Source organism: Physeter macrocephalus, chromosome 2, assembly GCF_002837175.3.
Source record: "Physeter macrocephalus isolate SW-GA chromosome 2, ASM283717v5, whole genome shotgun sequence".
Lineage (NCBI taxonomy): Eukaryota > Metazoa > Chordata > Mammalia > Artiodactyla > Physeteridae > Physeter > Physeter macrocephalus.
The window spans coordinates 35,419,323-35,431,143 of record NC_041215.1 but is presented as its reverse complement, the minus strand read 5'-3'; the positions used below and the strand labels follow the sequence as shown (position 1 = coordinate 35,431,143).

The following is an 11,821-nucleotide window of genomic DNA, read 5'->3' as shown; positions in this document are numbered from 1 at the left end:
CAGGTCAAGACAGAGTCAATAGCTTACCACTATTCACGATTGTGTGGCATTGTTCTTAAACAGCTTCCCCACCTACAGCGCGAGTTCATTCTGGGCTGAACCAACCCCTCTGGGTCCCTGGCTCCTCCCCGCACAGGCCGATGCCGGCCTCCAGAGCCAGCAGGAAGAGTGGGGGCGGCCTGAAGGGCCCTGGCTTGGGAGTCAAACCTAGTTTGAGTTTTGGCTCCACAATGCAAACCTTCCTGAACCTCAGTTTCTTCCCCCATAATATGAGCTGCAGTCTCTACCTTCAGAGCTGGCTTTACTGTCAGGATCCCTGATTCACACAGGCCCCTTCCAAAGCCCTGGGAGGGGCTCTCCCAGTTTTGTAGTCCCATTTTTTATTCTTTTTCATAAAGCGACCTTCCCCAAATTTTACCGGCTTTAGACGCCGCAAACCTTGGGTCTGCTGCTCCCTACCCCACAGAGTAGTCGCTGTGGAAGGTAAATAAGATTCAGTTCATAAAGCGTGGGGCGTGCAGTAGATGCTTCAAAAATACTTCCCTCCAGAACAGCCTAGAAAAGGGTCGGAGAGACAGACAGAACCATAGCTACTGTGCTTGCTGCATGCCCTTTTTAATGTCCAACATCTTGGCCATTCAACAACCCAGCCCCCATCCAAGGGTGTCCTCTGGGGTCCAGACACAAGTGAGGGAGATGCTAAGGCACCTGGCTCTCAAGGGGGGCCTCCTTAGCGTTGATGTAGCCGTGGATCCAGTCGAGGTAACGGCTGACTTTGGTGTAAACACCGTAGTTGTTGAGGCGCCCACAGCCCTCGCCCCAGCTCACCAGGCCCACCAGGAACCAGGTGCCGCGGAAGGAGACGACCATCGGCCCCCCGCTGTCGCCCTCACAGGCATCCCGCGGGTCCCCCAGGATGCCGGCACACAGCATGTTCTCGGAGACCTTGTTTTGCATGGCCAGGACGCACATGTCGTGCGGGACCAGGGGGACCTTGACGAAGTTGAGGACGAAGGTGCGGTTTCTCTTGGCCTCGCTGCGGTAGCCCCAGCCTGTCACCACCGTCTCCTGGCCGACCTGGGTGAGCTCGCGCTCCGACAGGCCACTGTCAGGGAGGCAGATGGGTACGATGGTCTGCGAGAGAGTGGCGGGCCGGGCCAGGTGGAGCAGGGCGATGTCATTGTCGCTGGTGCTCTTGGTGTAGTTGGGGTGGACAAAGACCTCCTTGATGTCCAGGTCCACCTCCCACTTCTCCCAGCGCCGCAGGTCATACTCCCCTGCAGGGCAGAGGGGCTGTCAGAGTGGGCTTGGGGGAGCCTCCCTCCCCTGGGGCCCCCTGGAGCCAACGTGGCTGCCATGCTCCTGCAGGCCCTCGCGGAGGGACAGCAGGAGTGGTCACCGCGTAGGCCCTGCACTGTCCTGGGCCACAGGGCTGTCTGTGCCTCTGGTCCCTGTCAAGGGTAACAGCCTGTGAGTGTCAGTCCTAAAGGGGCAGAACGCTGGTCTGGATTCAGGACTGGCACATAGACGGAGCAGTGAGGCCTGGGAAGTGACCAGCGGTGGGCAGTCAGCAGGGAAGCCTGCAGCTCCCTGGACACCTGGGACACAGACCAGAGCTGCAAAGAGAACCTGGGACACCTGCCAAGATGCGGGCAGGGCAGGAGCAGCAAAGACCCAGAGAGGAGGGCCAGCTGGACACAGGCTCCACCAGGGAAGAAAGATCTGGACCACACACAAAATACAAGGTCTTCTCAGGCGAGGATGTTGGTTCCTGGAAAGGGGGGGTGGGTGAGGGCTCTGCCTCCAAGCCCAGCCCCGCCGGAGGCCACTGGCCTCTGCTTGTGCTGGGCGTGAAGGCAGGGTGTGTGAATCTGGTCATTCACTCTCAGTACATACCTTTGCCTTCTTTTTTTTTTGCATAAAGATTGGAGTGAGAGAACCCCCGCCCCCCAGAAATTAGTAGAGAGTGGGGTCTAGGCTCGGGGAGCCCTGGGCTGTTGCAGGGAAGCAGCTGGCTGCTGTGCCAAGATGCCAGGGCCCCCTCTGCGCAGTCCATTCCTGTCAACCTGTGTGAAGCGTGGCCCTGAGGATGCCTTCTGGGTCTCTGCACCCCAGGGTGCCGCAGGTCCACACACACGGCCACTCCGCATAGAGTGAAAACACAAGTGTGTGTGTAACCTCCTCACTGGCAAACACACGTGTGTAAGCACCTGGGCACCAGATTCCAAGAGAATCCCTTACGTGCAAACTACCTGGTGCCAGTGTGTCTAAAATGCCGCCACAGGAGTGGCGGCGAGGGAGCCCACGGGCCTCTTCCCCCCAGGTGCCTTCTGTGCGGCTCTGGTGTCTTCTTGCTCAAGCACCCTGGAGACCAGGCTGCCCAAACCCGGCCAGCCCATCTGGGCCACCCCTCCGGCCTGGTTCCAGCCCGCACCGAGCCTGACGATGAGCTTCTTGCGGTCGTCCAAGCAGTGGGCAGCTGTCAGCACCCAGGAGACGTGGACGAGCACTGCCCCGCAGGCCAGCTTCTTCTTCGAGTCCAGCAGGACCACCTGTAACGGGGTTGGGCAGTGACAGCGCCACACGCCTTCTGACAGCTCCGTGTCAGGGCCCCAGTCTCGGCGCAGCCCCAGGCACTAGCTGCATAAACAGGTCTTCCCTGGGTTCCCTGGGCACAAAGGCATGGACTTTTTTGGCATTTTCTTTCCTGCATGTTTGATGGAGTTTGCCTGTTCCAGGGTACCTCCCCGCCTTTCCCTGGAATGTTCCTATAATCATCCTCAGCAGCGTCCAGAGAGCTCTTCTCACCCTCGGGGCTCAGGCTGGTTGTCGAGTCCTTTGAGAAGCCTTTGAGGCCCCCGGGCTGCCTTGGGAGTCCTCTCCAGGTTCCCTCAGTCCCTGTCCTGCCAGCCGGCTCTGGTCCCATTGGGTTGCCATGAGTTTAGGAGCCTGAACCTCCTGGGGGCTGTGAGCTCCCCAAGACCTGCCAGTCCCCTGCTTATTGATCTCTGGACAATCCCCGCCCCCCAGTGCCTGGCAGAGATGGGGACCACAGAATTGTTAGTTCCCATGGGGGCGCTGGAGAGGTACTCAGAGGTCAACCCTCCCTCCCAGCCCTTTCCCACGCAAAACACCGCTCCCCTCAGCCAGGCCTCTGCCTCAAATACCACCAGCAGAGCATTCTCTTTCCAGCTCTTTTTAAAAGTGATACCTCTCCTTCCTGCACATTCTCCCTTGGCCCCGGGTGCCCACCCCACCCTGCCCGGCTGCTCCTCTCCCATCGGGTTAGCACCATCTCTCCCTGGAACCCTCCACCCTTAGCACTGCCGCCCCCCCACCCCCAAGCAAAGGCTGCACTTCCCTTCCCATTGGTGCCTCCTGAGCAGGAACTGGGCTCAGTGACTCCTGACCCAGCTGGTGAGCCGCTGCCTCTCTCTCCTCTCACCTGCCAGGGGCTCTCTCCCCATCTGGCCTCCTGCCCACTGATGAGCCGCGGATCTAATTGGCCTTCTTGGTCCGCTTGGTCCGTGTCATGCTTCAAGTTCTTGCGTTTCTTCTCCATTCGCTTGCCTGGCCTCCCACAAGGGAACGTCACTGAAGGCAGGGGGAGACTGCTGAGTGCCTGCTGGGCACCGCTCCTGAGACTGCCCCCCCATCTCTGTCCCCCTCACGCCAGCAGCCTCCTTCGCTGCCGTGTAGGATAAGTGATGCTCAGACACTCGATTCTATCACCTTGCAAAGCCCCTCGGGATAGTCAGTCGGTTAACGAACAGCGCCACTTAATGGCGAGGGTCAGACCAAGCAGCATCTCTACCTAGCCGTGTGCCCTTGGGCAGGTCGTTAGAGTTCTCAGAGTTGGGACACCCCAGGGCTGTTGGGAGTAACACCTGAGACGCACAAGTAAGGTCTCGTGCTGGGATACTGCCGAGCTCCTGACAGAGGTAAGGACTTATGTGGGGGAGGAGGTGGGCACGCTCAGAGAGCCTCCGGGTGGCTCCGAGCACGGCTGTGAGTTCCTCAGCCCGGAGGAGAGAGCACTGAGCAGAACGAGGGCTGGGAGGTGGGCCAGGGCCATTCAGGCTGGGATGGGAGATTTAGACCCGCAAGAAGCAGTGGGAAACCATCAGCAGGGGGATTGCATAGTGACAGAAAATGGAGATGAAACAACAGCAACAAGATTCCAGAAGCTGGACAGCAGAGGGACATGGTAACTGACTTGGCCGACTGAGAAAGCCGAAAGAAACCTCAGCCAGTAGTAGGAGACGCTGGGAGCAGGCTGCCTGGCAACACAAACTCCCAGGAAGCCTCCATGTGTCGCTGAAGAAGCTGCGCAGGTGGGGCTACAGCAGGAATGTTGAGAGCTTGTCAAAGAAACTGCTAGAGCCCTAGGCTTCTGTCTCGAACCCTCATTAGTGGTTTGAGTCTGCTCTCTGACCCCTGCAGAAGACCCTAGGTGTATTTTCCGCAGAGGGTGAACCAGAGACCTGGGAACTCCAGGCACCACCACAGGAAACATTGACACGCAAGGCTGACCAGAGGGAGTCACGCAGACATCTGCAGACGGGGCAGATGCCAGTCCTCTTCCCCCTACTCTCCCCAGGGGGCTGGAAGCCCGGCTGGGACCACCCAAGCATGAACTTGGAGGATTCCTCTCAGAAAACGGCCTAAAGACCTAAGAATCTGGGCAATAGGGGTTCTGCCAGTGACCTGGGCCTTCAGATGGTCTCACAGGAAAGCCCACCAGCCAACAGGTCCACCAGGCATTTCTTTGCAACTTCCTGTGAATCTCTAATTACTTTAAAAGGAATAGTTGGATTTTTTTTTTCCAGTAAAAGGACTGGAATATAAAGTTGTGGAAAGTTCCCTGAAAGAAGAACACAAAGTCAAAGGTAGGGAAAATAGAAGAGATAATGAGATAATACAACTAGAAGATCAATCTGGGGAATGAGATCTGATTAGGAGGTGCAGAAAGAGAGAACAGAGAAAGCACAGGGCAAGTCATCAAGGAAATAACTAAAGAAATGTTCCTAGAGATGGAAGACAGGCATTGCCACATGAAAAGGGCGCTGCACAGTGAATGCAAGAAGATCCACACGGAGGAACAACCTGCTGAAATCATGGTAAGAGTTGTGAAACTCCGACTGTTGTGTAAGTGTATAAATCTGATAGAAATTTAAATGTATAAAAAGGAAAGTAGACATGAAGGCAGAATCACGGTTCCTGTCTCTCCTCAGGGAAGCCAGAGCGGAAGGCGGAAATAAAGCCGCCAAGAGAGATGAGGAGGATGCTGGAGGCGTGCCCTCCCCATCCCTTCCTGCCTGGGGAGATGCGCTACCTCTCGGCTCCTGCTCCAGGCGACGCCCCCAACGAGAGCAGCGGCCCCTGGAGGAGGGCGGGCAAGCGAGGGCAAGAGCGGGCAGGGCACCCGCCGGGGGCACCCTCCCTCTCCGTCGGGGCGGCCCGTCTCCTTCGCCCGGGCCTCGGCCCTGTGGCTTGCTCACCGCCCGGGCGCCCCGTGCTGTCCCCCATCTGCGGCTCACCCTTGGGCTCGCAGAGCAGGTGGTCGTCCCCCAGGCGGTAGCCGGGCGCGCAGCGGCAGTGGCGCCCGCCCTCCTCCTCCAGGCAATAGTGCGCGCAGCCGCCGTTCTCCGCCGAGCAGTTGGAGAAGAGAGCCTCTGCGGGGGACCGGCAGGAGGGCGCCGAGGGAGCGCGGCGCTCTGCGCGCCCGGCCCCGCCCCCGGCCCCGGGGCGCTCCCCGGCCCGCCGCCCGCCGCCCCTCACCTTGAAGGCAGAAGCGGCCCTCCCAGCCCTGCGCGCAGTCGCAGCGGAAGCCGCCCAGGCCGTCGATGCACGTGCCGCGCCCGCAGCACGGGCTGTCGCACGGGTGCGCCGGCGGCGCGGCCGCGCACTGGTCCCCGTCTGCGACGAGGGGTAAGGAGGGGCTCACGGGGGTCCGCCGGCCCCGTCCCCGTCCCCCCAGCGGCCCAGAGACCTCGAGGGGCAGGGGCACCGTGGCCAGGGGTCTGGAGCGCACTCACCGTGGTACTTGGACCAGAAGGCCATCTGCGGAGAGAAGGGGCGGAGTCAGGGGCCTTCAGCCCACCTGTGTAGATGGGGAGCCCCCGGGGCCCCTCCCCGGGCTGGCCCAGGTCCGGCAGGCAGCATCTAAGCGGGCAGGGAAGGGAAGGGCTTCCACACAAAGAGGGGCCAACCCCAGCCTCCGGGCAGCTGCACCCCGAGAAAGGCCAGGCTCCTCTCCCGTCTGCCAATCTCCACCCCACGTCCCAAACCCGCCCCCGGCCCCCGCCCGTGCAGCTGGAAGCGTCCTCTGGGCGCTGGCTGCTACCCCAGCAGCCTCTGCAAAGGAAGGGACCCCAATTCCCCCCCACACACACACACACAGGGTGCTCTGCCTGCTTCCAGCTCCAGCCCTCCCGGCGTCTGGTCTTTCCCTGAGCCACGTCCTCAGAGCTGGGTGAGGAGCAGGACATCGTGCATGAGACACAGCTTTTGCCCGTTCAGAAAGTCTGCTTTTCTAACCAGCTCTCTGGTGGCACTTCTGCTGCTGGGCTGGGACCACCAGTCCCTGAGGTCCACTGCTTGATGCCCAGGCCGAAAGCCCCCCTGCTGGCCTGGGAGACCCTGGGCGGCGGGGAGGCGGGAGGCACGGGAGGGGTGTGATGTGCCCAGGCTGTGCCTGCCGAAAATCATCTTGGCATCTGCTGAGGAGGCCATTTGGGGAAAGAGGCAGTGGAGATGGTGGCTGAGGGCAAGAGAGGAAGCCACCCAGAGCCCCGCCTTCAGCCGTGAGAGCTGAGTGGGAAGGGCATGCCTACAGACAGCTTGAAGGGGACCCAGGTGGTGGCACAACCCCCACATCCTAGTCGCTAAAGTGAGCTCTGGGTGCTGGAGGGGGTCTGAGCCTTGTATCAGGAGCACCTCCCTTACCGAGTGCATCCTACCACCTCAGGGTCACCACCACAGGGCCCTGGGGGCCAGAGAGGACACAGACCCTTTCCTTGGATCCCCTGAGCGGTCAGATTTCACCCCTGGAGTATCTAAGGCACAGAGTGAGTATGTGTGCCCAGACATCAGGGAGTCTTGGGTCACCTGGTCAGCAGGTGCTGGGTGGAAGCAGGGGTGGTGGCCCTTGATCAGAGGGAGAGAGAAGAGGGGAGGCCGTGGTGGCCAGTTGCAGGCGGAGAGGGGGACCGAACTACCTCCAGTGGGATTGGGTGGGAATCCCAGCCTAAGGCTTCCCCAGACGCTTCTCAAGCTCATTGCAGAGTTCTGTTTCTTGAAGTCCCACGTGCCCTGGCCAAGCCCATAGGGCCGTTCACTCCACTGCTGCACCCCTGGCAAGCTGGGAGGGTAAGGGGCTGGTGCCCACCGCTTCCCAGGACTCCCAAGGGGCCCCCGGCTGCTGCTCCAGGCCCCAGCCCTGAGCCTCGCGCTCTGCACCCAGTCGGGCGGCCTTACTGTGTCTTCCATGTTTTGGAAAATCTCCCGGGCCTCCTCAAATTCACAGGTCTCCTCTATGCACTCGCGCTCCAGGCTGCCGGGCCGCAGCTCCTCCAGGAAGGTGTTGGCGCGTTTGCGGATCCGCAGCACCTGGTGGGCACGCCGGTGGCTGGAGAACACTGAGTCTGGGAGGGGGACAGGGGGCTCGCGTTGGTGAGGGGCCCGCAGCGAGGGGGCCCGGCTGGGGAGTCCCTGGGGAGGTTTTCGTCTTGGGTCCCTCAGGGTTATAATTCCAGGTACCGAGACCCTCTCCTCCTCCCTTGCTCTCCTCCTCCTCCTGAAGCAGGTGGCCGGCCATCGGAGGACAGGACACTTGACCATTCAGAGTGCGTGCACTGAGGCTGGCAGACCTCCCTCCCTCAGAACCCAGCCCGACCTCTGTGTGACCTTGAGCCCATGTCTTTACTTCTCTAAACTTCAGTTTATTCATCAAAAAATGAGGATGAGATAATCATGTAAAACACTTAGTACGGTGCCCGGCACGGAAATGAGCAGCCAGTGACAAATGCCACGTGCTGCTGCTGTTGTTATTATTATACTGCAAATATAATGGAGCATTTCCCACGCCCTTCCCCTAGGGCAGGCACACCTGGTCAAGGCAGACCTGCCACCCAGGGAGCATCACCAGAGGTCTCCTGGGCTCTGAGAGGCGTCTGCCTTGGGGGCAGGGGGGCAGCTGCGGTGGAGGGACCAAGGCAGGGGAGTGAACAAGAGAGGCTCGAGGCTGCCAAGGCCAGGAAGGGCATCCTCGGGAAAGGAAGATGTGCCTGACGGAGTCTGGACATAGGAGCCAAGAGGACGGCAGGTGAGAACCGGGGCTGGGGGTGGGGAGGAGGGGCGAGCAGCTCAGGAAGAGGCATAAATGGAAGAAACAGCCCGTGGTGGCTGCAGGAGGTGTGGGAGGAGGGCTGCCTAAGAAAGCAGGCAGCACATCTGTCCCGCAGGCCCCCTCCCTCAGCATCCTGGCCTCCTCCTCTCCACATCCTGGTCCCCTGGCCGTGGGGACCCGGGGAGGGGTTGGGGCAGGGTAGCGGCCAGATGAGCATTTTAGGAGGACAGGCTGCTCTGGGGCAGTCTGCGGGGCCTGGGGCTCTCACAGTTGAGGGAGTGAGCGGTGGAGTGGGGAGACCCAGGGGACTCCGTGACCAACCCCCCAGGTAGGAGGAAGGACGTGACCCCGCGCCCCCGGGGGCTCCCTGCCATCAGCACAGGACTCAGCCCCTGAGCTGCGGCCTGCTGCTGTGTTCCCCTCAGTTCATGTATCCCTGTTTCCTCAGGTCCGCCTTCATCTCCTCTCGCCCTGAGGCTCAGGGGAGATGGTGAAAGGTGTGAAGACCCCGAGGGTCCCGAGGAGGGGGCTGGGAGAGTGGCCTTACCGGGAGGAGCTGGTGTGCTGGAAATTCCCCAGGTGGTCACGAACAATACGAGGCTTGTAAGCTGCCACATTCTGAAGTTGCTGCCACCTGTCTGAGGAGGACTTCTGAGCTTCCGGCAGCCCCGCCAGCCCCCACCCCGCTCTGCCCCCTCCCCCGGCCCCGGGTGGGAGCTGAATGAACCGGCCTCCTGTGTGTGCTGATCGCCAGGGCAAAAGATGGGGTGGGGGGTCCCTGTTCCCTATTCAGACACCCACGTGGTGCCACAGTCCCCTTGTCTATATGGGGCTAAGGTCACACGACCCGAGCCTGCAGGGTGAAGAGAGGAAGTGGAAGGGGCAGTGACCTGGTGAAGATCAAAGGGGACTCGGCACAGAAGGGTGATGGGCAAGTGCACCCCGAATGTTCCTGCCCTCCCTGGGTGAGGATTCGGGGGTGACGGCTCTGCTGATCTAAAGGCCAGGTTAAGAATAATAACTGACATTCACTGGACAGTCACGGTGTCTTTCAAGAAATTTGTACATGGTTCAGAGGACAGGCCACCAAGTCAGAGCGCCTGGTGCAAGTCCCAGCTCCAGGACAGGATTGTCGGGCAGGATTCCCAACTGCTCCTCAGTTGCCTCATTTGTAAAAATGGATGGAAAAACTGTATTTCTGCCTCAGAGGGTGATTGTGAGAATTAAATGAGTCAATCTACATAAAGCTGTTGAACAGGTTTGCACATAGCAAATGCTCAGTAAGCATGAGCTACTATCATCTCAGCGAAGGCTCACCACCACCCAAGAGGTAGGTATTAATGTTGTCACCCATTTCACAGAGGGGGGGATTGAGGCTCACAGGAGAGAAATAGCTTATTAAACACCCACAGCCAGGAAGCGGAAGAGCTAGTGCTTGAGCTCAGGCCCGAGTGGCTCCAGGCCTGGAACCTTAACCCCTGCCGCAAACCACCAGGCGCACCACAAGGCCACAGAGGTAGCCCTGCTGGCCGGAAACCTAGGAGCCCCCGCTGCCCCCCAGGCTGAGTGGGTGCCCCACCGGCACCCCCCTCCCCGTCTAACCTCATGTTCCACTTTGCCGACTCCCTCTGAGGCTGATTCTGACATTTGTTTAAAGGGTTTAGAAGTAGAGGTGAGGCTGTGGTGGGGAGCCTGGAGGGCTCCGGGCTCCAACCTGCCTCTGGCGATGGCTCTGGGGTCTGGAGGCCCTCAGCCGACTTCCACTTCCCTCAAAGTCTGGGAGGAAGGCCCCTGGGAGCCATGGCACCCCAGCCTGAGGAATGCCAGCCAGAGCCTTGGCCTGGCCGGTGGCAGAGCGCAGATTTCCTTTACCCCAAGCTCCAGCCAGCCTCTCAAACCCTGGCTAGAAGAGTCCACCTTCAGCCCTGCTCACCCTCCTCCGGCCCCCCTCACAGACCTGCCTCGAAGGGGACTTACTGGGGTGGACTGCCGAGAAACTGCAAGGTTGCCCTCCTGCCGCCATGACAGCCTGGACCTCGAGTTAATCCATAACTGCAAATATTTGCTTGGCCCTCGGTGCTGAGGCCTCCCTCTCCACAGATAAACAAACAAGTTCCCAGCTCCGGACCGCTCTGTCTGCCCCAAGCCCACCTGTGCCCGTCAGTGGTGCCTGCAGGAGGGAAGGAGGGAAGCGGGGAGCAAAACGTCAAAACTGTCTACAGACGTGGCCTCATTTTAGCCTCATAGCGGCTGGCTGAAGGAGGGACATGGTCCCCCTTTAGCTGATGGGGACATTTTTACCCGGAGATAGTGCGGTTTGCCTCAGATCAGCACAAGAGGTAATGATATTTCACCAAATCTAGGATGCCATTAGTTACAAGATGCATCTATCTTATGTGTCAGCGTAAAAGAAAAGAAACATTGTTAATTACTCAATGGCCGGCCATCCTGATTACATCATGAAGGTTTGATGTAAAACATGAAAAGATATGCCTCTCAGGGTCCCTACCACATGGGTGCCAAAGCCCTCAGCTAAACTCTCAGCTCCAGCCGCTCCGGTAACTGCCCCCCAAGCCCACACACACGCGCACACGACTGCACGCGACTATTCCCATAACCTCGATTTTGCAGATGAGGACAGAAATCAGTTTTTGCAGCTGGACATCTCGGGTCTTCCCAGCACCTCTTGGCCACTTCTGTGAGCAACTGAGAAAAATAAACAGGATTCCGAAAAGGCTGCAGCCAGTTCTTGACCGGTTTGCCAGAAAGGGTCTGAGTAGAAGTAAAGGGTTCGACCTGGAGCCTCTGCCCTGGCCCTGCGGTCCATCAGCATGTATTCCGTGTCTTCCTTCCTGTGTCGGGGATGCCCCCACTTCTCCCAGAACCCACTCCCTGAACGGCTCCTGTGACCCTGCCCTGCTGGCCTCTGGTGACAGCACCGGGAAGTCCCCTGACCCAGGAGTCCATCAGATTCTCTCCCTCAGCCCCCAGGAGTAGGGCCTTAGAGCCTTGTTCCACTGTGAGCCCTGGACTCACAGATTTTGTAATTTTTTTATTTCTTGGCCGCACCGTGTGGCATGTGGGATCTTAGTTCCCCGACCAGGGATCAAACCTGCGCCCCCTGCAGGGGAAGCATAGCGTCGTAACCACTGGGCCGCCAGGCAAGTCCCTGGACTCAGATTTTGAAGCCAGAGGCTGGGCACTGACGTTTCAGACTAAAGCAGACGAGGCTGATGAGGAGGAAGATGTAGAACGTGCAGACAGAGGCTGTGAGTCTTGGGCGGGCTGTGGGCCGGCGCTAGCAGCCTACCTCGTCATGACTGGGGCACATCCTACCTTTGGCTTCATGGTGGTCCCCCTGCGCTCCTGGGAAACCCCCTCTTGCCTTAAGTCTCCTTGCAACCAGACTCCTCCTACCGGGGTACAGCACCGTGCCCAGCTGTGGAGTACAAGGCCCTTGTGCTGCCCACA

General features: G+C 59.7%; 1 protein-coding gene across 3 annotated transcripts; it reads right to left on the bottom strand.

Annotated features, from left to right (window-relative positions):
• Window positions 1-596: 596 nt before the first annotated feature.
• On the bottom strand, window positions 597-10,378 carry PROC (protein C, inactivator of coagulation factors Va and VIIIa). 3 transcript variants are annotated; one of them, XM_024115047.1, is made up of 9 exons: window positions 10,328-10,378; window positions 8,898-8,984; window positions 7,480-7,646; window positions 6,039-6,063; window positions 5,782-5,919; window positions 5,541-5,675; window positions 3,446-3,594; window positions 2,435-2,552; window positions 597-1,277 (listed from the first exon to the last, which is right to left on the bottom strand). In XM_024115047.1, the coding sequence occupies exons 1-9, from the start codon at window positions 10,371-10,373 to the stop codon at window positions 700-702; spliced, it is 1,443 nt and encodes a 480-aa protein (XP_023970815.1). In that variant the 5' UTR covers window positions 10,374-10,378; the 3' UTR covers window positions 597-699. The 3 variants fall into 3 exon arrangements, with proteins under 3 accessions (XP_023970815.1, XP_054934666.1, XP_054934665.1); XM_055078691.1 differs by lacking the exon at window positions 10,328-10,378 and having other exon boundaries at window positions 700-1,277; window positions 5,541-5,616; window positions 5,765-5,919; window positions 8,898-8,967; XM_055078690.1 differs by lacking the exon at window positions 10,328-10,378 and having other exon boundaries at window positions 700-1,277; window positions 7,480-7,640; window positions 8,898-8,967.
• Between the last annotated feature and the right edge of the window lie 1,443 nt (window positions 10,379-11,821).